Source organism: Chiloscyllium punctatum, chromosome 9, assembly GCF_047496795.1.
Source record: "Chiloscyllium punctatum isolate Juve2018m chromosome 9, sChiPun1.3, whole genome shotgun sequence".
Taxonomy (NCBI): domain Eukaryota; kingdom Metazoa; phylum Chordata; class Chondrichthyes; order Orectolobiformes; family Hemiscylliidae; genus Chiloscyllium; species Chiloscyllium punctatum.
The window spans coordinates 117,072,833-117,097,776 of record NC_092747.1 but is presented as its reverse complement, the minus strand read 5'-3'; the positions used below and the strand labels follow the sequence as shown (position 1 = coordinate 117,097,776).

The 24,944-nt window shown below is 39.8% G+C and overlaps 2 protein-coding genes across 2 annotated transcripts in view; both read left to right on the top strand.

The window, feature by feature from the left end:
- Nucleotides 1-13,800, top strand: part of abhd13 (abhydrolase domain containing 13) — a 39,393-nt gene extending 25,593 nt beyond the window's left edge. The window contains exon 2 of the mRNA XM_072578158.1: nt 10,441-13,800. Coding sequence (XP_072434259.1) covers nt 10,484-11,494 — 1,011 coding nt within the window. The 5' untranslated portion in view covers nt 10,441-10,483 and the 3' untranslated portion in view covers nt 11,495-13,800. The remainder of the gene's footprint in view (nt 1-10,440) is intronic.
- Nucleotides 13,801-15,019: 1,219 nt separating this feature from the next.
- Nucleotides 15,020-24,944, top strand: part of LOC140481701 (uncharacterized) — a 58,442-nt gene continuing 48,517 nt past the window's right edge. Inside the window, exons 1-3 of the mRNA XM_072578274.1 lie at nt 15,020-15,079; nt 22,773-23,024; nt 23,135-23,228. Of these exons, the coding sequence (XP_072434375.1) occupies nt 15,020-15,079; nt 22,773-23,024; nt 23,135-23,228 (406 nt within the window). The remainder of the gene's footprint in view (nt 15,080-22,772; nt 23,025-23,134; nt 23,229-24,944) is intronic.

Sequence of the window (24,944 nt, the reverse complement as noted above, 5' to 3'; positions counted from 1 at the left end):
GTCGGTGTGGACTTGTTGGGCCGAAGGGCCTGTTTCCACACTGTAAGTAATCTAATAAAATAAAAGGGTTTCTAGGAATAATTCAGGAGACACAGCAGAGATTCATCCCTAGGAAAAAGAAGCATATCAAAGGCAAGATGAGGCACCATGGCTGACTAGGGAAGTCAGGGATAGCAAAAAAGCAAAAAAGAAAGCATATAATGTGGGGAAGGGCAATGGGAAGTCAGAGGATTAAGAAACTTACCAACTGAGAGCAACAAAAAAAAGAGGGAGAAGATTAAATATAACAATGACATAAAGGAAAACTGTAAGAGTTTCTTTAGATACATAAAGGAGATACATAAAAGAGAGGCAAAAGTGGACATTGGGCTACTGGAAAATGACACAGTGAGGAACAAAGAAATGGCTAAGGAACTGTATGATTATCTCGCACCAGTCTTCACGGTGGACAATGCAAGTAATATCCCAAAAATTCAAGAATGAGGGGGCAGAGTTGAGTATGGTGGCTGTCACCACAGAGAAGGTGCTAGAAAAACTGGTTGGCCTGAAGGTGGATAAATCACCTGGACCAGATGGACTACACCCCAGATTTCTAAGGGAGATAGCTTAAGAGATAGTGGAGGCATTAGTGGTGATCTTTCAGGAATCACTAGAGTCCGGGAGGGTTCCAGAGGACTGGAAAATCGTGAACGTGGCACCCCTGTTCACAAAGGGAGTAAGGCAAAAAATGGAAAATTACAGACCAATTAGCCTAACCTTGGTCGTGGGTAAGATTTCTAAATTCTTGGAAGCATATGGTAAAATAGGGCAAAGTCAGCATGATTTCATTCGGGGGAGGTCATGCCTGACAAATCTAGAATTTTTCGAGGAAGTAACGAGTAAGTTAAACCAAGGAGAGCCAATGGATGTTACCGTTCTGGACTTCTAGAACACCTTTGACAAGGTGCCAAACAGGAGATTGCTGAGTAGGATAAAGGCCCATGGTGTCATAACCAAGTTACTAGTATGGAGAGAAGGTTGGCTGTCTGGAAGAAAGCAGAGAATGGGGATAAAAGGCATTCTCAGAATGGCAGCCGGTGACAAGTGGTGTTCTGTAAAGTTCAGTGTTGGGATCACAACTTTTCGCTTCATACATTGATTTAGATGAAGGAACTGAGGGCATTCTGGCTAGTTTTGCCGATGATATAAAGAGAGATAGAGGGACAGGTAGCATTGAAGCAATGGGGACGCTGCAGAAGGATCTTTTGGGCAGGTTGTGGGGGTGGGGTGGGGCAAATAGGTGGCAGATGGATTAAATCATGGGGAAATGTGAAGTCACGCACTTAGGTAGAATAGAGGCATGGAGTATTTTCTAAATGGGGAGAGAATGCAGAAATCTGAGTGCAAAGAGACTTGGGAATTCTAGTCCACGATTCTTTTCAAGGTAAACTTCCAGGTTGAGTCAGTAGCTGGGAAGGCAAATGCAATTGTTACAACACGGGGCAAACCCTGCTGCTTAATTTAAAACCAGCAACACAGGAAAGATTTATCCCGTGCAGTAATCTGTAAAGATTTGAGTGGCCAAAAGCTATTTAAAGTAAAAATTAACAACTTTATTTTTTAAAGTATAACAGAGAATAATTAACCAACAACTATTTGCAATTCCTTATTCTCACCTATCTTTCACCTTCCCTTCTATAATACTAGTCTGATAAAAGACTCAATTAAGATTTAAGAAACAAGACTTCTTATCTCAAAACCAGGCAGCTTTTGGTTCTTCTATTTGAATTTTCCTGTGTTGTCATAAAGATTCTCCTTCACAGGTTACTGATCGAGAAAGGTACTTTTAAGAGAGCTATTTTTCAGGCAGTCTTTTACATGCTGGGGCTTGGCAGTTCTCCTCCAACTATTCAATATTTCCCCGGTCTTATACCCCAGAGCATCGGATTGTGTCGTTGGCTTTTAAGATTGTCAATATACTCAATTCAAACTTGATGGAATTTGGTATTTTTCAGGGTATAATTTAAACTGATTAGCTGATTTTGATTCTGTTCTTTGTTGTTTCCAGGCAACCAGCTCCTCCAGTAGCTGGAGCACATGTTATATTGTGTCTTATTGAGAACATTTGGTGCTGTCACTGCTAGGTATTAACACTCTTAAAAGGTATAGTTAACCCACAACTTCATAACACCTCTCCCTGAGGAAAAAAGTAACTATCATAATGAAAAGATAGCTTCATTTATTTCTCTACTTTTTAAAACACATTACCTTAACATACAGCACCAATCCTTGTGGTCACAGGCCTCCAGTCTGAAAAAGCAACCCTCTACCACTACTATCTATCTACTACCTTTGAGCCAGTTCTGTATCCAAATGGCTAGTTCTCCCTGTATTCCATGAGGTCTAACCTTGCTAATCAGTCTCCCATAGGGAACCTTGTCGAATGCCTTACTGAAGTCCACATAGATCACGTCTACCGCATTGACCTCTTCAATCCTCTTTGTTACTTCTTCAAAAAACTCAATCAAGTTTGAGACATGATTTCCCATGCACAAAGCCTTGTTGACTATTCCTAACCAGTCCTGTCTTTCCAAATACATGTACATCCTGTCCGTCAGGATTCCCTCCAAAAACTTGCCCACCACCGAGGTCAGGCTCACTGGTCTGTAGTTCCCTGGCTTGTCCTTGCCAATCTTCTTAAACAGTGGCACCATATTAGGCAATCTCTAGTCTTCTGGCACCTCACCTGTGACTATCTATGACACACATATCTCAACAAGGGGCTCAGCAATCACTTCCCCAGCTTCCCACAGGGTTCTAGGCTACACCTGTTCAGGTCCTGGGAATTTATCTACTTTTATGTGTTTTTAAGGCATCCAGCACTTCCTCCTCTGCGATATAGACATTTTTCAAGATGTCACCATCTATTTCCCTACATTCTATATCTCCCACGTCCTTTTCCACAGTAAACACTGATGCAAAACACTTGTTTAGTATCTTCCCCCATCTCCTGTGGTTCCACACAAAGGCCGCCTTGCTGATCTTTGAGGGGCCTTATTCTCTCCCGAGTTACTTTTTTGTCCTTAACGTATTTGGAAAAATCCTTTGGATTCCCTTTGACTCTATTTGCCAAAGCTATCTTATGTCCCCTTTTTGTCCTCCTGATTTCCCTCTTAATACTCTTCTAAGGATTCATTCGATTAACTTGTCTATGCCTCACATTTGCTTCTTTCTTTTTCTTAACCAAACCCTCAATTTCTTTAGTCATCCAGCATTCCTTACACCTATTAGCCTTTCCTTTCACCCTAACAGGAACATACTGTCTCTGGGCTCTAGTTATCTCATTTCTGAAAGCTTTCCATTTTCTAGCTGTCCCTTTTACCTGGGCACAACTGTTCCCAATCAGCTTTTGAAAGTTCTTGCCTAATACTGTCAAAATTGGCTTTTCTCCAATTTAGAACTTCAACTTTTAGAATTGGTCTATCCTTTTTCCATTACTATTTTAAAACTGATAGAATTATGGTCGCTGGCCCCAAAGTGCTCCCCCACTGACACCTCAGTCACCTGCCCAGCCTTATTTCCCAAGAGTAGGTCAAGTTTTGCACCTTCTCCCGTAGGAACATCCACATATTGAATCAGAAAACATACATGTACATGCTCAACAAATTCCCCTCCATCTAAAACTTAAGACCACGGCAGTTCCAGTTTATGTTTGGAAAGTTAAAATCCCCTACCATCGTTCAAAGAGCTCTGCCAACTGTACCATGTGATCTTTCCAGGACTTACTAAAAATCACTACATCATCGTGGCCGAGCGGTCTAAGGCGCTGGATTAAGGCTCCAGTCTTGACAGAGGCTTGGGTTCGAATCCCACCGCTGCCATTTCTGCTGAACAGCTCCAACGGCGCAGCTGGTTTAAATGCTGTTTCAATCCCTGCTGCATTTCTGTTTAAAACAGAAGAAAAATGGGTTTGTTTCCCAGGGAATTGACTGCGGTGTGGGAAAGTGCCGAATTTTCCAAAGTGTCTGTGCTGTCATGATTGTGTTCGCCTCCCGCGCGGAAAATCGCAAGCAGCTCTACTGTTATGGGCGGCACGGTGGCACAGTGGTTAGCACTGCTGCCTCACAGCGCCAGAGACCTGGGTTCAATTCCCGCCTCAGGCGACTGACTGTGTGGAGTTTGCACGTTCTCCCCGTGTCTGCGTGGGTTTCCTCCGGGTGCTCTGGTTTCCTCCCACAGTCCAAAGACGTGCAGGTCAGGTGAATTGGCCATGCTAAATTGCCCGTAGTGTTAGGTAAGGGGTAGATGTAGATGTAGGGGTATGGGTGGGTTACGCTTTGGCGGGGCGGTGTGGACTTGTTGGGCCGAAGGGCCTGTTTCCACACTGTAAGTAATCTAATCTAATCTAATCTAATCTAATCATCCATCCAAATAGACTGCACAGTTGATTCACTCAGCCACAACTCTCTTCATGAGTCTTTAGAATGAGGCAGGCGTGTTCTTCTTTCCAAAGGGCACCACTTTAACCTGATCTAGCCCATTTGGGGTTACGAATGCAGAAATTTCTTTCGCTGTCTCTGATAAAGCTACCTGCCGGCAACTATGCAGTAAGTCTAACCTGGTGATGTAACCGGCTTGTATGACTTTCTCAATACAGTCCTACAATCTAGGAATTGGCTATGAGTCTGATTTTGTAATGGCGTTAACCTTCTGGTAATCCACGCAGAATCGTTGAGTCCCGAACTAAGACGATCGGCGAACTCCACTCACTCTGGCTTGGTTTGATGATGTCCTCGTCGAGTATGGCTTCCAACTCCATCTGGACCTGTTCTGGCTTTGAAAGGATTAAGCCAGTAGGGGTGGTGTTTTATTGGAGCAGTATTTCCTTTGTCTATTTCATGTACAATAGCATTAGTCCTCCCTATCTGATTCTTACATATGTCCTGGTACTGCTGTAACAAATCTTTCAACTGTGTTCCATGCTCCTGAGACTTACCACCCTATCTCACTCCTCAAGGACGACTTCGATTTTTATTCTATTTTGAAGCACATCAAAATCCACGTCATCTGGATTTGATTCCTCACTCTGCTCGGCAGTAACTAACACCTGTTTCTCCAGTTCTTTCTCTCTAGTATAATATGGTTTCACCATGTTCACGTGACATACTTGTTCCTTTTTCTTCTATCTGGCATCTTTACGAAATAGTTCACCTGACTCAACTTTTTCTCAATTTGATAGGGACCACTAAACCTGGCTTTGAAGGGATCTCCAATCACTGGTAACAATACTAACACGTTATCTCCTTGGGAAAACCTCAGAGTCTCAGAGCTTTTATCTGCCACCTGCTTCATTCTATACTATGCCCTCCTTAGGTGCTGTTTAGTTAACTCACCTACTTGGTTTAATCTCTCCTTCACCTCCAATACATAATCAATGTATGAAATCTCCAACTTTCAAAGGGCCTCTCATTTCATGACTAAATATTAACTCAAAAGGAGTGAACTGAGTAGATTCATTTGGGGAATCTCTAATGGCGAACAGTATGAATGGGAAACCTTTATCCCAATCATTCGGGTAATCCTGACAGTATGCTCTCAACGTGATCTTCAAGGTCTGATGCCACCCTTCTCAAGCTCCCTGGGATTCAGGATGATACGCACTGGATATAAAGTGCTGTATACCTAAGCTATCCATAACCTCCTCAAACAGCCGAGCAGTAAAATTTGACCCTTGGTCCAACTGAATCTCTCTGGGTAACTCATACTCTGAGAAGAAAGCTCCTCGACCACCTTTTTGCCTTGATACTCTGTAATGGAATTGCCTCTGGAAATCTGGTAGACGCATCCATTATGGTTAACAAGTATTGGCTCCTACGTTTAGTCCTCAGGAGGGCACCTGCACAACGAAGTATAACCTGTGTGAAAGGTTCTTCAAATGTGGGAACTGGCAACAAAGGGGCTGGTTTTATTACCTTCTGTGGCTTACCTACCATTTGGCATGTATGACGCGTATGGCAAAAGTTGTGCATCCTTGTGCATTTCAGGCCAATAAAAATGTTTTTATACCTTAGCCTGAGTCTTTCCTACCCCTAGGTGACCACCTACAGGTAGTTCATGTGCTACACGTGACATCTCCTGTCTGTATGCTACCAGCAACACAATCTGGTGTACTTCGGCCCATTTCTCCTCTGCACTAACCTGCCATGGTCTCCATTTCCGTCTGAGGATAACCTCCGGAATATTCCCATCTCCTTTTTCGAGTATGCGTCCACGTATATATATTTTATTGTCTTGCTGTTGCAAGTCTCTTAGCCTTTACAGGACTAAACACTTCTGTCTGACCCTCTGCTTGTTCGCATCTTTCCTGCACCATTACTTCAAACAGAGTTTCCGCTAACTGAACCTCGACGCCTTCATTTTTCTTTACTTTTCACTTCGTGCTGTGACTTATGATAGTGGGATCTGATTGCCACACAGTCTGGGAAAATACCAGGATATTTCTGTTTTAACTCAGTTTCTTGGTCTTCCTTGGGCTTCTCCACAACAAGGGGTATCACTCCTACCTTGGATCCTGCTAAATCATTCCCAAAAATAAACGGAATTCCTGGAACTGACAGTCTGTTAACCACTCCCACTCTTAACTTCTCTGAATTAACTTGGAACTCAGACCTGATCTTACATAGGGGAATGCTAAATTTCTGTCCATCTGTCCCACAACTTACCACACTCTCGGCTAACAGATCAGAAAGAGTGCATATTCGCTCATCCCTTACTATCAGCGACTGGTTAGATCCTGTATCTCTCAAAATTATAACTTCTTGTCCTTGTCCCCCTTGCTCTTTGAGTAAACTTTACCCACAGAGGCAAATTCTTTGTAGAGATCAGGTACTAACTCCATACCCAGCCCCTGCTTACGTTGTGCACTCTCCTGCAGCTGCTCAGCTCTTGGGATCTTCCTTTACTACCTTGACTAATGTCACTGCCTCAGTTTCTTTTACCACATCTTTTCCCACTGCACCTTTCTTTAGCAACCAGCACTGTGTCTTTACATGTCCCACTTTACCACAGTGGAAACACCTGAGACCTTTCCCCACCTTTCCACCCTCTTGGGCTTCTGTTTTTTATCCTGAGTATTTTCTTACCAGTGCTCTCTATTCTTGATTTCATAGTGTAAGATCTCCCCTCCTCCCAACTTCTGTCCCTCACTGGAAGCAATTCTGACCAGAAGTTTATCTTATGCACCAGCATGTACTCATCTGCTAATTCTACTGCCCTTCTCACTTGCTGAACTTTCTGTTCCTCCACATGAATTCTTACCATCTCTGGAAGTGTGTTTTAAACTCCTCCAGCAGAATAATCTCTCTTCGAAGCTCAAAGGTCCAATCTATTTTCAAAGCACGCACCCATTATCAAAATGACTATGTTTCATTATTTCGAACTCAATATAAGTCTGACCTGGCTCCTCCTCTGTGTTTCTGAACCGCTGTCTATATGATTCTGGTACCAATTCATAAGCACTTAAAATAGCCTGTTTAACCTCTTCATAATCTCTTGACACCTCATCTGACAGCGCGGCAAATGCCTCGCTCGCTCTGCCTACCAGTTTAGTCTGAACTAGCATTACCCATAAATCCTTGGACCACTCCATCTGTCTAGCTGATTTTTCAAATGAAATAAAGAAGACTTCAACATTTTTCTCATCAAAATGCGGCAGTTTTCTCACCTATGCTTTGTTTAAAGATCTAGGGCTCTATTGCAAGTGTTTAAATCTACTGAGATTTTTCATATTTATACATATCACTACCTTCTGTTCTTATCTCCAACCTGTTAACTTGACTTTGCTGACTAAGTCACAACTTCTCAAATTCAAATTCTCTCTTTTTGTCTCTCCCTTTCTTTTCTCTCTCTCTCTCTCTCTCTCTGCTCAGCTAAGAATGTTCTTTCTCTTTTTACTCTTCCCCCTCCCCCTCACACTCTCTCTTCCCCACCCCCTCCATTTTCCTCTCTGTTTATCTTCTAAATCCATTTTCGTCTATTGTAATTTAAGTTTTTCCAGCTCTACTGCACTTATCTGGTTCTCTGATACACCTAAGTGTTTGAGTAACTTTTGTCCTTGGTTAAGCTCAAATCTAACTTATTTGCTAAATAGAAAATTATGGCCTTTTTCTTTCCTTCTAAACTTTCTTGGCAAATTTGAGAATCATCTTCAAATCCCAGAACCTCTTCAGCCATTTCAAGAGCCATTTCTCTCACTTATAATTATTCAACCCCAAGTCACCGAAACTAAACAAATTGTCTCATCTGCGCTTTGTTTAAAGATCTAGGGCTCTAACGTTCAAGTGTTTAAATCTGCTGGAATTTTTTGTACCCCCAAAACTGTCTGAACCAGTTCAAATCATGGACCCGAACCCCCAAACTGCTATGACACTGGGCAAACCCTCCTGCTTAATTTAAACCAGCAACACAGAAAAGATTTATCCCATGCAGTAATCTTTAAAAATTCGAGTGGCCAAGAACTATTTAAAGTAAAAATTAACAACTTTAATTTTGCTCTGCTACACTTTAAGAAATCGCTAACAACTATTTACAATTCCTTCTTCTAACCTATCTGTTACCTTCCTTTCTGTAATACTAGTCCGATAAAACTCTCAATTAAGATTTACAAGACAAGACTTCTTACTTCAAAACCAGGCAGCTTTCGGTTCTTCTATTTGGATCTTCCTGTGTCGTCTTTTCTTCTTAGAGATTCTCCTTCACAGGTTACTGATCGAGAAAGGTACTTTTAAGAGAGCTATTTTTCAGGCAGTCTTTTACATGCTGGGGCTTGGCAGTTCTCCTCCAACTATTCAATGTTTCCCTGGTCTCATACCCCAGACCATCGGATTGTGTCATTGGCTTTTAAAAATGTTAATATAATCAATTCAAGCTTGATTGGAATTTGGTATGTTTTGGGATATAATTTAAACTGATTGACCTAATTTGAATCTGTTCTTCGTCGTTTCCGGGCAACCAGCTACTCCAGTAGCTGGAGCACATGTTATATTGTGTCTTATTGAGAACATTTGGTGCTGTCACTGCTAGGTATTAACACTCTTAAAAGGTATAATTAACCCACAACTTCGTAACACAATGATGGCATTTATTTTGAGGGGGCTTGAATATAAAAGCAGGGACTTATTTGAGGCTCTATAAGGCTCTGGTCAGACCATATTTAGACTATTGTCTGCAGTTTTGGGGCCCTATATCTCAGGAAGGATGTACTGTCCTTGGAGCGTGTTCAGGGGAGGTTTTTGTGAATAGCCCCAGGAATGAAAAGCATTTGAAGACTGTAGGTCTATACTTGATGTAGTTGAAATGGATGAGGGTGCATCTAATTGAAACATACAGAATATCGAATGGCCTGGACAGAGTAGATGTTGGGAAGATGTTTCCATTGATAGGAGAGACTAGGACCCAAAGGCACAGCCTCAGTACAAAGGAAAGACCTTTTAGAATGGAGATAAGGAGAAACTTCAGTCAGAGAGTGGTGAATCTATGGAATTCATTGCTACAGAAAGCTGTGGAGCCCAGGCCATTGAAAATATTTAAGACTGAAGGTCAAGGGTTACAGGGAGAAAATGAGAGAAGGGAGTTGAGAAACATACCAGCTGTGATTGAATGGCACAGCAGACTCAATGGGCTGGATTTCTTATAGTTATATGGACTAAGTGGCATTGCCTCATTTGTGCAAAAATCCTGCAAAATATCGTGTTTTGTTAAATCCAGCCAATTAATACTTTGAAATTAAAGGCAATACCTGTGCTATGTATTTAAAAAAAACAAAAGTTTAAGCATGAGTAGAAATGGGAAGAAGTTGTTACATGGAACATATCGCACATGCTTTCTTCCTACTCTGTTCTTCATTGGGTCTAATTTAAACTTTCTCATGACATAAAGTTGTCAATATAGTGCATTTGCTGTTGAAACATTGGAGCACTGATGTAGCAATATGGAGTTGCCTTTGTTTTCAAGTCGATTTGCTAAATTTAGCCCTCGGAAGGTGTAACATTCTGGGTGGTGATACTTCGTGATTTACTAGCTAGATTTACTAGATTACTTTCAGTGTGGAAACAGGCCCTGATGTTATATCATTTATCTGATGCGTACTTACTTGAGTTTTCCTTTATTTTTCAGATTTGAAAATGTGTTTGTTCTTCATTTCAAGCTGGTAATCTATACAAGTTGATGTAACAGCAACATTTTTTTAAATAAACTCAAAGATTAATGATGTATGCTTGTTAATGAGCTTGGTGCTTTGGTTATTATTGAACAAAAAAATGTTTAGGCTTCATTTTGCAACATCCTCTGCTTTTTGAGTAGTATTGTCAAATTTTACCAGCTATCATTTCATTGTATCACGTTCTGATTCATTGGAAGGATAATTGTGTGAATTGTCTGATTCATCTTTTTTTTTATTTACAGAACCAATGTACATAAAAGGCGAGTGCCTCTGAAAGAAATCATAATGGAAAAAACGTGGAAGTCATGGACATATGTCAGGAGGTGGCTGCTTGCTTTGATCTCGTGGTCTTGGAGTTTATGCCGGATTTCTCTGCTAGCTTTGATTTTAACCTTCCACCTATATGGAGGGATCCTTTTGCTTGTCTTGATATTTGCATCAGTGGCAGGCATTTTGTACAAGTTCCAAGATGTACTCCTCTACTTCCCAGAGCAACCACCCTCCTCACGTTTGTACGTTCCCATACCTACTGGGATCCCACATGAGAACCTCTTTGTTAAAACCAAGGATGGAGTTCGACTCAATTTGATTCTGTTGAGGTACACTGGAGATAATGCATCACATTCACCAACCATAATTTATTTCCATGGAAATGCAGGTAATATTGGTCATAGGATCCAAAATGCTCTGTTGATGATGGTGAATCTGAAAGTTAATGTATTACTTGTAGATTATAGAGGATATGGCAGGAGTGATGGGGAACCGAGTGAAAATGGCCTTTACTTGGATTCAGAGGCTGTATTGGACTATGTCATGACACGACCGGATCTTGATAAAACAAAAATAATCTTATTTGGTCGCTCGTTGGGTGGAGCAGTGGCTATTCATCTAGCCTCAGAGAACCCACATCGTATTTTTGCCATAGTTGTTGAGAACACATTCCTCAGTATCCCACATATGGCCAGCACTTTGTTCTCCTTCTTTCCCATGAGATATCTACCACTCTGGTGCTACAAGAACAAATTTCTGTCCTATAACAAGATTGCACAGTGCAGAATGCCTTCTCTTTTAATTTCTGGATTGTCAGACCAGTTAATTCCACCAGTTATGATGAAGCAACTTTGTGAACTGTCTACATCACGGACTAAAAGATTAGTAATATTTCCAGATGGAACTCACAATGACACTTGGCAGTGCCAGGGCTACTTTGCTGCTCTTGAACAATTCATCAAAGAGTTATTAAAAAGCAGTTCACATGAGGAAATAAAAACCACATCTAATGTAACAATAATATAACTTCTGTATTCTTATGTAACTTTTAAATCTGTAAGCAAGTGAAAGACGAGCATTAACTTGCAAAGTCCTTATTTGCTATCTTATCACCAATTATTGAACATTTTTACCTGTTTTATTGCATGGGAAAAAAGTATACTATATTTCATAAAGAGCTTTGGTGATCTGATCAGCTGAGTTCAATATTGTAAAGCAAAATTTATTTCTTTTGTGTGTGCAGTGTATGTGATTAATTTAACAATATCTCCTCCTGAATCCACATTTTATTTAAATTTTCTATGTACGAGTTGAATGTTGCAATTAAGTCCCATTACATGCGACAGAATTGTCAGGATAGCACACACATTGTAGTTTTCAGTTTTCGAAAATAATTGCATGTAGACTACAAGCTGTAAACTTCAGGCCAGTTTATCTTGATCATTCATAGAATAACTTCATTTCAGGGCATTACTTTGATAAAATAAATTATGAATTATTATAAAATATTGAAAAATTATCAAATTCATTATGCGTTTTGAAATGTTATTTTTCATGAACTGTGTTGCTGATTTTGTTTTTCTTTATGATTGGCCTATGTTCCAGATCCTATGCTTTAGACCTCATTTAAAATCTGGCATTTGGAACTGTTGTTAAATTTAACAACCTAATGTGAATAGTTTGAAAAGTTAATTTCTCTAACTTTTGAGTAGGCTAAATTGGTATGGATTCTTCTGGAACTAAATTGACAGACAACTGATACAGTTTAAAAAAACATGATAGTGAGATACACAATGATGCATAAATTATAAGTTGATAGCAAAAAGCCATTTTCTGTGTACTTGTTATTATAAGATTTGTTCACTGTGTTAGACTTAGATGCAGACTCAGTTGATATGCTTTTAAGCCATGTGTTTGTTTTAGCTTTGGATTAGTTCTGACATTCACAATATTAAGTGTTATTTTTCCCCTTGTTTCTGATTCCACACATTTGCTGTTTTTTTTTATCAGCTACTCATTACCTTCACCAAGATCCTACAATGGCCACAAAGGGCTTCATTACACAGAACCAAAGTACTAAGTACTGTACTATTTTTATACACTTAAAGCTTCATTGAAACACTCAACCTTCTAAGAGATTAAATCCAGGAATTCTTGTTCAAAACTGCTATTCCACACAGCATCTGTGGAAAAAATAGTATTATACAGCCAAATTGTGTGTTTTTAAATATCTGGAAATTTACAAAAACAGGATGAAATCTATCTTCTATTTTGTGTACCAATTCCAGTGAAATGGCGTTCACTTGTGCAAAAATCTTGTAACGTGTAGAGTTTCTTGTCTTTAAAACAAAATGCAAGTGAGAATTTCAGTCACAGCTTTGATAACACATGAACATTTAATTGTCAAGTTTCTCTGTTTTAAAGGGTGAGCTTTTTGATGCTGCTGTTATCAAATAAAGACTTTGACCCTTACTTGTGTCCTACTCTGGGTAAAGTATGTCTAAGTCAAATGCATAATAAGCAAGCGTAAGTTGCGAAAAACTTTCCTGCTGACGAAAGACTTTTGGAATGTGCTTTTGGTGCTGTCTAGTGAGAAACAAGGCATGTCTTTGCATTCATTTCTATTGTGATAACTGTTTAAAATGTACATTGTCTGTTTTTACATCTATATCTGTGTAACTGATGGCCATCAACCTCTGAATTGATGTGAATTAGGAAACCTTATGAGATACATTTTTACTGTCGATCAGAAGTTTAACCTGCATCGTGCAATAATGTCCTTCAACTTCTGATCAGTTTAAAAAGTGTTATGATCAGTGAAGAAAAGTGATTTGAAGCCATTTCTCTGACTTGTAATGGCTATTTTCATTAAACACAATTCAAAAGATTTCAACGAATTTTTAGTCAGTTACTACTGTATTGCTAAACTTAAATAATTTATGATTAGTACATGCAATGCAGGATACAAAATACGACTTACTTTGAAAATTTCAGAATGGTTCTTCTAGTTCTGCAGAAGTATTTTTGTCCCAATAATAAATGTTTCTCAGCTGATGCTCATAACTGTTCTCAAGCTTTCAGCTGGCCTGGTTTTTTTCATTCATATTTCTTTATCTCAGTTCTGCCGAGACACATTTCTCTATAAAAGTGCACAAAAAGTTGTTGATCATGGCAATAACATATTTAGTGTAGTGTAGAACCAAAAGAAATTGATTATTTGTGAAGTTTAGCAAAGCTTGAAACCCATGCTTTTACCTGCCTAATTCTTGGCACAGTCTGTATTACAAAATTTTCTGATCCTGTACATTCATTAATAAACCTTTTTGTCTTTGCATTTTAGTCTTATATTATTGTGTTGCTTACAGCAGTTTTATGAGAACTGTTTTTGTTATTTCCCATCCTTAATTCCTCTTGAGGATAGTGATGTGCTGCCTTCATGAACTTATTGTGGCCATTGGATTGTAGGGGCACTCAGTGCTTTTTAGGAAGGGAATTCCTGGATTTTTGACCTCGTGCCAGCAAAAGAATATCAATATAATTCCAAGTCAGAATGGGGTGTGACTTGCTGGTGCTGCAGTTCCCGTACGTCAGCTGGCTCTGTGGTAAAGATTGTTGGTTTGGAAGATTCTGTCAAAGGAGCAGTGATGAATACAACTTTGCATCTTGTGGATGGCTATGGACTGATGCCAGCATCAATAGTGAGGGCAGTGCATGTTAAAGGCAATGGAGTTGAGTGGGCTGCCTGAGTAATTAGATTACCTAGTGTGGAAGCAGGCCCTTCAGCCCAACAAGTCATACCGACCCTCTGAAGAGTAACCCACCCAGACTCCTTTCCCTCTGACTACTGTACCTAATGCTATGAGCAGTTTAGCATGGCCAATTCACCTGACCTGCACATCTTTGGACTGTGGGAGGAAACCAGAGCACCCGGAGGAAACCCATGCAGGCATGGGGAGAATGTGCAAACTCCGCACAGACAGTTGCCTGAGGCTGGAATCAAACCAGAGTCCCTGGCGATGTGAGGCAGCAGTACTAACCACTGAGCCACCATCTCGCCCCGTGTTGTTGAGTGGGAATGTTCCACCATATGCTTTACTTGTCCCTTGCAGATATTGCACAGATACTGGGGAAAACAGGGCATCAATACTTGTCCCAGAATTCCTCATCTGAGATCAACTCTGTAGCTACAGCATTATCTTCATGTTGAGCTTTGCCATTGTGTGCTAATTAGGGCTGAAAGGTTTACTTTTGTATGAGAAGTGTGCTCGTGTATACTTAGACAAAGAGGATTTTAGAACTCAACAAACTTGCATTCATCCTTTTTCATAATGCTGTTAAAAGTACTTGCCTGAATATGTATGTTGTGGCTGTTTAAAAATCTTTCTTATGGTATGTTACCAGGATCAAAAAGTGTCCAAATCTTGTCTATGAAATCGTTGACCTAGCCTAATAACTAACTAACTTCACTGTGAAACAACCTCAAAACAATATTTCCTGTTAAATGTAAGAACTTTAATTGCAATTGAGTTCTGAAAGAGATAGCTGACGAGAATGGAGTGTCAGCAATCACTGGAGACAGGGCGCATGCCAAAGGATTGGAAAATGCCTAATGTAATTCCCCTGTTTTTAAGGAGGGGGGAGCAAAAGACAGGAAACTGTAGTTTGGTTAGCCTGTCGTTATTATGGTTTTACAGTCTGTTATTAAGAGTGAAATTACAGAGTACTTGGAAATGTGTGATAAAATAGGGCTGAGTCAAGGGGAGGTCATGCCTGATATCTGTTAGAGTTCTTTGAGAAGCCAACTAGCAGGTTAGGCAATTTATTTGAATTTCCAGAAAACTACTGACAAGGTGCAGCACAGGAAGCTGCTAAATAAGACAAGAGCCCATGTTGTAGGACAAGGTACTGGCATGGATAGAGGATTGGCAGAAAGCAGACTTTTTCAGGATGGCACCTAGTGTTTAGTAGTTCTGCAGAGTCCATGTTAAAACCACAACTACTCACGTTTTACCTTAATAATCTAGACAAAGGAACTGATGGCATTGATGCCAAGTTTGCAGACGATATAAGATAGGTGAGGGGGCAGGTAGTGTTGAGGAAGTAGGGAGGCTGCAGAAAGACTTGGGAAGGCTAAGAGAGTGGGACAATTTTCTAAATAGGGTAAGGTTTCAGAAATCTTTTGGGTGTAGGTTTGCTCGCTGCGCTGTTGGTTTGATATCCAGACGTTTCATTACCTGGCTAGGTAACATCGTCAGTGGCGACCTCCAAGTGAAGCGAAGCTGTTGGCTCCTGCTTTCTATTTATATGTTTGACCTGGATGGGGTTCCTGGGGTTTGTGGTGATGTCCATCAACCTGAGCTACAAACCTTTCAGAAATCTGAAGTACAAATGGAGTTGGGAGTCCTCGTTCAGGATTCTCAAGATTCTGCTGGCAGTTGGGAAGGCAAATGCAAGGTTAGCATTCATCTCAAGGGCTAGAAAACGAGAGCAGAGACATACTGGTGAAGCTGTGTAAGGTCCTGGTCAGACTGCATTTGGAATATAGAGTGGTTTTAGGCCCACCGTCAAAGGAAGGATGTGCTGTCCTTGGAAGAGGTCCAGAGGAGGGTTACAAGAATTATCCCAGGAAGAGCTTGTCATAGAAGGAGGGATTTAGGACTCTGGGACTGTACTCAATGGAATTTAGAAGGATGGGTTGAGGTGGGGGGAATCTAATTGAAACTTACAGAATATTAAGAGACCTGAATGGAGTGGACACTGAGAAAGTATTTCCACTGGAAGAGAGACTAGGATTCAAAGGCACAGTCTGAGTGAAGGGGTGACCCTTTAGAATTGAGATGAGGAGTAATGTCTTCAGTCAGAAGGTGGTGAATCTGTGGAACTCATTGCCACAGCAGTCTGTGGAGGCCAAGTCATTGAGTGTCTTTAAGACAGAGATAGCTTCTTGATTGGTAAAGGGGTCAAGGCTTATGCAAAAAAGGCAGGAGAATGGCATTGAGAAACGTATCAGTTGTAATTGAATGGTAGAGCAGACTCGATGGGCCAAATGGCCTAATTCTCCTATGGTCTAATAATTTTGATAAGTTTGTGCACAGCTGCAAGAAGCATCAATAAAAATAGTTATCCAATCAAGGAAGCAAAAGCTCCAAAATTAGGTGGTGTTTTTGTTATTGCAGTAGCTTACTGACTTTGACCTTGGAATTGGAATTAAGTTCGCGTGACCATGAAATTCACAGTGAAGAATCTGCTGTTTCTGAGCAGGATCTTCCCTTGCAAAACCAAAGCTGGTAAACAAAATTCTCACAGGGCATTGCAATAAAAGTTGTCTCACCCCTTTTTGGCATTAAGACAAGTATTAAAACAAAGCAGCTCAATAATAATTTTCAATTCCTTTACTTGCGAGTTAATTCCAAGTAATAGAATAGTTAAGACTTTGACATATTTCTATATTAATACTAATACTAACTCCTCATCTATTAATCAAGATTTATGATACAATAATGCCCAATCATCCATTGTTTTCAAGCGTTACAAATAATGACAATAATAGACATTTTTAAATAGGCTCCATTAGTATCTCAATCTTTCTTCCTGCTCTTACTGGATTTATTTTTTTGTTCCAAGCAAAGACCTCGGGGCTAAGTTTCTTTTGTCTCTGGGCTGATGCAACTTCTGCCCATCCAACATCACTAATTCCCACGTAATTTCCCTGGATCATGTTGTCAGATCCCACGCATTCTTACCTCACTGGCTTACCTTGCTCACCTTCATGTTATTTAGTAGAACCAAGGAGAGCTTTTTCTGTATGTTTCGGCCCTTTTAAAGTTCCATCCTGCCATGCCAGGAACACTGATGTTAGAAATGTCATTGAGCAAGTGGCAGGAAATGTGTTACATACAAATGTTTCCATAATTTGGATACATGTATGAATGGCATCCATACCATTTTCTTTTCCCATTCTATAATTCCATTGGAGAGCTGGTGTGCTCTAATTTAAACCACTTTCCGTAAACAATTGCGTGATCATCTTCAATCAGAGCACAAATGTATTTTTAGTATGAGTACGGGCAAGTTCCAAAATTGTCAGATTCTCAAAATTCGTGGGTGAGGTGAGAAGTCATAATTATGTACCAACATTACACACAAGGAGCACAAAGTAGGACTTATAAACCCCTCAAGCCTGCTGCGTGATGTCATAAGAATGTGGTTTATCTGACTGCCTGCAAAACCCTGTGCTGTCTCTTATCGCGATGGTAGTATTCCTACTTATGATCCAGGAGGCTTGAGTTCAAGACCCACGTGCTCTCGCGCTGTGTAATAACAGGCTACTTAGAAAATACCTCTGCCTTAAAAAATACTTAACTGTCTTTCCACTGCTTTTTCAGGAAGAGTTCCAAATCACGACTGCTTGAGGGAGGAAAAAAAATTATTTTGTTTTTCTTTAAATAGGTGTACCTGAGTTTTTAAACTGTGCCCCTAGTTCTAGATTCTCGACAAATATCCTGTCAAGCCCCCTCACAATCATATAGTTCAATCAAGATGTCTCTTACTCTGCTAAATTCCACTGGATACAAACCTAGCCTAATCAATCTTTGCTTTAAAAAGCTTGTTGCTTCAGAGTATTATCCTGATAAGCCTTCTCTTGGAACTGCCTCCAATGTATTTACATCTTACTTTAAAAGAGATAATAAGTATTCTGCACTCTTTAGACCTAGTCTCCCCAAGTGCCCTCTACAAACAAAATATAACTTTTATATTTGTGTCGATGTGAGTGGATCTAGGACCAGAGGGCATAATCCCAGTTTTGGGATGCTAATTAAGGCAGAAATGAGGAATTTCTTTTTCATTTATTCACTGCATGAGTGCGTTGCTAGCTAGGCTAACATCTAATTGCCTGCATGACAATTACGAGTCAACAGCTTGCTATAATTCTGAAATCACTGGTAGGCCTGACCAGATAAGGATGGCAATTTCCTTCCTCTGATTGAGTCCATACTGATCCTCTGAAGAGCATCTCACCCCAGCCTACCCTATCCTTATAACCCTGCATTTTCCATGGCTAATCCACCAAGCCTGCATATTCCTGGACACTATGCATAATTTAGCATGGCCAATCTATCCAACCTGCACTGTGGGTGGAAACTGAAGCACCTGGCAGAAATCCAGGCAGGCGCAGGAAGAACATGCAAACTTCACACAATCACCCGAGGGCAGTATTAAACCGGAGTCCCTGATGCTGCAATGATGGGCATGAGAAAACCAGATTCCACAGGTGCACACTTTTTTTTTACCCTGACAATTAGCAATGGATTCCTGGTCATCATTAGACTCTTAATTCCAGCCTTTTGTAAAAATAAGTCATCACATCATCAGCTTTGGTGGGATTCAAACCCAAGTCCCCAGAACATTACGTGGGTCTCTGGATTAAAACCCCAGTGATAATACCACTAGGCTGTTGCCTCCCCTTCTGTCATCCAGCAGTGAAGCTGTGGAGTTCTTTACCACACAGCCCCATGGAGGTGGGTTGTTAAATAGATTTAAAAGTTGAGATTGACAAATTTTTAATCAATAATCAAGGATTTTCAGAAAAAGGCAGGAAAGTGAAGATGAGGATTATCAGACCAGCCATGATCTTGTTGAATGGCAGAGCAGAGTTACTGGGCCAAATGACTTACTTCTGCTCCTACATGTTGAGATCATAATGGTATTTTGATTCCCTTGCAATAAATGATAACATTGCATTTCCTTTCCTAGTTACTTATGTGAGGGTGCAGAAATTCCTCTGTATCTCGGAGCTCTGCAATATCTCACCATTTCAATCATGTTTTTATTCTTCCCACTGAAATGGACTGTTTCACATTTTCCCACTGTAATGCATTTTCCAAGCTTTGTCCATTCACTTAATCTGCCTTGTAGTCTCATGTGTACTTCACAACTTATCTTCCTACCAATCTTTGTGTCATCAGTAAATTTGGCACCCATCTTTAATTACTTCATTCACATCATTGACATAAATTGAAAACAGTTGCGGCACCATATTACTTGTGACATGTTGACAACTTGTAAAAGGCCTGTTTCTGCCTACTCTCTGGCTGACTTAACAAGAAACACTTTTCTGTTCATGGGAATATGGTAACCCCTGCACCATATTTGTTTTTTCGCAATAATTTTCATATGACACTTAATAAATCCATTCTGGAAAATCAAGTGCTATACATCATCTAGTTTTGCTTTATCCAAAGCACACATCACTTGCTCATAGAGCTTCAACAGATTGGTTCAACATTATTTCCCTTTCACTAAATCATGCTGTTTCTGTATAAATGCTTATGTATATATCTTGAACCTGTATAAATGTTATAATTAATTTAATAATATCTTCTAATATTTTTCTGACATTTGAAGCTAGTTGACCAGTAGGGGTGACATGTTGCCTCACAGCATCAGGGACTCCGGTTTAATACCACCCTTGGGTGACTGTGTGAAGTTTGCATGTTCTTCCTGCGTCTGTCTGGGTTTCTGCCAGGTGCTTCAGTTTCCACCCACAGTCCAAAGATGTGCATGTTAGATGGATTGGCCATGCTAAATTGTGTATAGTGTCCAGCGATATGCAGGCCTGGTGGGTTAGCCATGGAAAATGCAGTGTTATAAGGATAGGGTAGGCTTGGGTGAGATGCTCTTCAGAGCATCAGTGTGGACTCAATGGCCTTTTTCCACACTGTAGGGATTCTGAGTTTTCTGCTCTCTATCTCCCTTTTTGAATGAAAAAGTTACATTTGCTATCTTCCAATGTAGTGGGACCATTGCTGAATCAAGGGAGTTTTTTTGAAAAATTGAAACAATACATCTCAGTTGTCACTTCTTTTAAGTCTCTAGGTGTAGTTCATCAGGAACTGGGTGTGTGTCAGTACATATCTCTCAAAATTCACTCCATACCACTTCTCTGGTGATTGTATATATTTTCTGAGTTCCTTCATTACTGCTATTTATAGCTGCTTCTGGAATGTCGTTTATATCCTTTTAAAGTGAATACTTATCCAAAATACCTGTTCAATTGATCTGGCCATCTCTTTTTAATTTCCATTATCAATTCTCCAGATTGATTTTCTGTTGGACCAATGCTTCAACTCTTTTTATAAATAAACAAACTTTTATTACCTGATTTTTATTTTTTGTGGCTGGCTTTCTCATACTTCAATTTTTCCTTCATTAAATTTTTAGTCATTCTTTGTTTATTAAGTGCTGTTCAGTCTTCTGACCTACCACCAGTCTTTGTACAATGTTATGCTTTTATTTAAGTTTCACACAATCTTTAATCTATTTAGTTAATTGTCAATATCTGGTAAAGCTGCAACCTTTCCAAATAACCTGAAGTACAAACTAAAACATCTCTGAAATTAAGTGATCCAGAATAACCTCCACAAACTTACTAGGATCAACTATCTACTAAGGCAAATTAGTAGAGTGAAAATGAGCCTATCACTTATCTGCTTCTAAACCCTGCTTTCCAAAAGCAAAATCGAGTTTTGCAAAGCACAAAATTGACCCAAAGAATGTTAATCCTTCTAGATCAAATTAGTGCTTGCTAACTATTGTATTGTTGTCCCCAACACCTTACTGTTATGGGCTTCACGGCTAGAAACAAGCAATTACCTTGCTGACCTCCCATAATTTCATTTCTCTGTGCAGATTGTTCAAGCAGCCATGCATTTAGAGTTAACTTTAAGGTACAGCAGTTTGATAAAACTGCAAGGTATGCTAGATGTCCACAATTGTAAAAGCTGTTCTTCCATAAACAAAACTTTGCACTGACAACTGTTTATTCATCACCTGGAATAAATGTAAAAACCTCTTCCCCATTTCAAGCCAGCCACTTGCAATGTCTCAAACAAAAAGCAAGAGCAAGGCATGCCCATATAATAACACATTGACACTTGTCATTTTCACCTCTAGAAATAGCATGAACTAATACTTTTCTCTGAAAACCCGCAGACTGGAAATGTTAATTCTCTTACTCCATAGAGACTGTCAGAGCTGCTGAGAATGTCCAGTTTTTAAAAAAAAATTATGCCAACACTTCTGGTGGGGAAACAGATTGGTTTTGGTGATAGGTTCAGGGAACATCAACATCATTTACTCCTATTGGTCATTTTTGAGGGGCAATAACTACTTTGACTGAATTCTCCATGAAAATAATGAGGCAGTGATGTCCATTTTGTTCGTCTTGATAACTGAATATGTTATAACAAATATAAGACTAAACCCATTATGTATAAGTGAAGCAGAGGAGAATGGAGTATCACTTTAGAGTCATAGAGGTGTACAACACTGAAAAAGATCCTTTGATCCAACTCATCCATGCCAACCAGATATTCTAAATTAATTTAGTCCTATTTGCAAGCATTGGGCCTATATCCACCTTAAACCCCTTCTTATTAATGTACCCATTCAGATGCATTTTAACTATTGTTATTGTACCAGCCTCCATCACCACCTCTGGTCGCTTCTTCCATGTACCCTCTGTGTGAAAAACTTGCCCCTTAGGGCCTTTTAAATCTTTCTCTCTCACTTTTTAAACCTATTGCCTCCACTTGAGGAAAATACCTTGACTATTCACTTTTGACATGCACTTAATAATTTTGCAAACCTCTATAAGGTCATCCCTCAGCCTCTGACGCTCCAGCAAAAATAGCCCCAGTCTATTCAGCCTCCGTGAAAAGCTCAAATCCTCCAACCCTGGCAACATCTTTATAAATCTTTTCTGAATCCTTTCAAGTTTCATACCATCTTTCCTCTAGCAAGGAGACCAGAATTGAATGCAGTTTTCCCAAATTGGCCTAACCAATGTCTTGATAAACAATTTGTCAATAAACCACCTCCGATATTTTCCTCTCAGGCTGAAGATTATCGAAAAGCAAGTTAAAAGCTCTCTGCTAGAGCATACTGAAATAATGAAAGAAAATGAGCTATCACTTGCTCAAGAAAGGTTAGTTTAAAAAAAGGGTTTAGAACATGTATGAGAAGGACTTATGGCAACCAGGGAATTTTCTTCTGGTGATATATATCTTAGTCGTGTTTGACGGGGAGGAGTACTTATTTTTTTCTCCACAGTGACCAATTATGCTTGCACAATATTCATTTTTAGTTTGAGTGTGATGTGCCATTTGCTCATCATGTGTGCCTCCATAGTTGGAAAAAGTCAGAAGTTGCAGCTCATGCAAACAGGAAAAGTAATATAAGTTCATGTTTTGTTGCGTTTGGGATATTGCACAATTTTAGCTGAAAAGTGAAATTTGGGGTAAAGATGGGAATGTTACAACGTGAGGATTTCGATGCACGAATCAGATGTTTAGTTTACTCTGCCTTCATCCTCATGTTGGCAGCTGTTCTGTCAGCTTACATTGCAGCAGTTAGTCTACACCATGTTATTGTGCTGAAAAAAGAAATCTCATCCATCAGACAGGAATTGGCAACACACAAGTTTCAACTAGATCACTTGGAAGCGTTAACAGTGACCAAGGATCTGTCAACCGACTGGAGCACTTCAATAAATCAGGTACTCTTCTTGCAATTAAATCCATTATAATGGTTGTTGGTTACACTAGATTACAGCAATTGCAGAGTACTGAACTTGTTTTTATCTAAATAACTTGTTTTAATAATCAGATTAATGAGTTTCTTGGGAAAAGATTGCATCAAAGGGAAAAATGGCAAGAATTAAAAACGAAACTTAGAGGAAGAAGGTCACTTCCTGATCAAGGTTTGTTTGTGAAACAGAACTTTCAATTTCTTTCAATTACATATAGTTTTCCCAAGTATAATTTGTGTTAGTTCTTTAAAAATGAGGGCATTGGATATGTTGCCATATGTTATTTGTTTGCATATGTCTAATCACGATATTGATTTGCAATCTTAGCATCACATTATAATATTATTTAGAACTTGTCCCAACTCAGACTCCAGCAATATGAGACCACCTGAGGGAATTTCTTACTCTTGCATTTGCGTGTACACTGTCATTTTAAAAAGTTCTAAAGATTGTGCTGAGAATTTTTGAAAGTTAATTGAGGTTAGTTATTTTTTGAGAATGTGTGAAATGCTCTTGTTAGTGTTGTTAAAAAAAGTTGAATTGTAATTATGGAGCAAAGCATGGACTTAGACAATACAAGTAAGTGTTGTTCAGCTAGTGGGAAGCTGTGCCTGGAGTCTGAGGAGATAGAGGAAATGCAAAATGAATTTTTTTTGGTCAGTATTCACACTGGAAAAAGACAATATTGTCGAGGAGAATACTGAGGTACTGGCTACTAGACTAGATGGGATTGACTTTAGCAAGGAAGAGGTGTTAGTAATTCTAAGTGTTCAAAATCGATACATCTTCTGGGCCTGATGGATTTATCCAGTGGTTCTCTGGGAAGGCAGAGTGAGCCTTTGGCTTAGATCTTTATGTCGTCGTTGTTTACAGGAATAGTGCCAGAAGACTGGAGGATAGCAAATGTTGTCACCTTGTTCAAGAAGGGGAGTAGAAACAACCGTGGTAATTACAGACCAGTGAGTCTGTCTTCGGTTGTGGGTAAAGTGTTGGAAACGACTGGAAGAGATGGAGTTTATAATCATTTAGAGAGGAATAAGTTGATTAGGGGTAATCAATACCCCTTTAATACCGTGTTGAGTTCATTGAGATGGTGACCAAACAGGTGGTTGAGGTTAAGTTGGTTGATGTGGTGTAAATGGATTACAGTAAAGCGTTTGATAAAATTCCCTACATCAGACTATTACACAAAATACAGAGGCATGGGATTGAAGGTGATTTAGCAATTTGGATCAGAAATTGGTTAGCTGAAAGAAGACAGAGGGTTGTGGTTGATGGGAAATATTCACCCTGGAGTTCAGTTACTAGTGGTGTACCGCGAGGTTCTGTTTTGGGTCCCCTGCTGTTTGTCATTTTTATAAATGACCTAGATGAGGGTATAGAAGGCTGGGTTAGTAAATTTGTGGGTGACACTAAGGTCGGTGGAGTTGTGGATAGTGCTGAAGGATGTTGCAGGTTACAGAGGGACATAGATAAGCTGCAGAGTTGGGCTGAGAGGTGGCAAATGGAGGTTAATGTGGAAATGTGTGAGGGATTCACTTTGCAAGGTGCAACAGGAATGAAGTATACTGAGCGAATGGTATGATTCTTGGTAGTGTAGAGAGATCTTTGTCCATGTACATAGATCCCTGAAAGTTGCCACCCAGGTTGATGGGGTTGTTAAGAAGGCCTATAGTGTGTAAGCTTTTATTGGTTCAGCGATTGAGGTTCAGAGTCATGAGGTCACGCTGCAGCTACACAAAACTCTGGTGTGGCCAAATAGTTCTGGTCACCGCTTTCTCGGAAGGATATGGAAGCTTGGGAAAGGGTTCAGAGGAGATTTGCTCGGATGTTGCCTGGTATGGAGGGAAGGGCTTACGAGGAAAGGCTGAGGGACTTGAGGCTGTT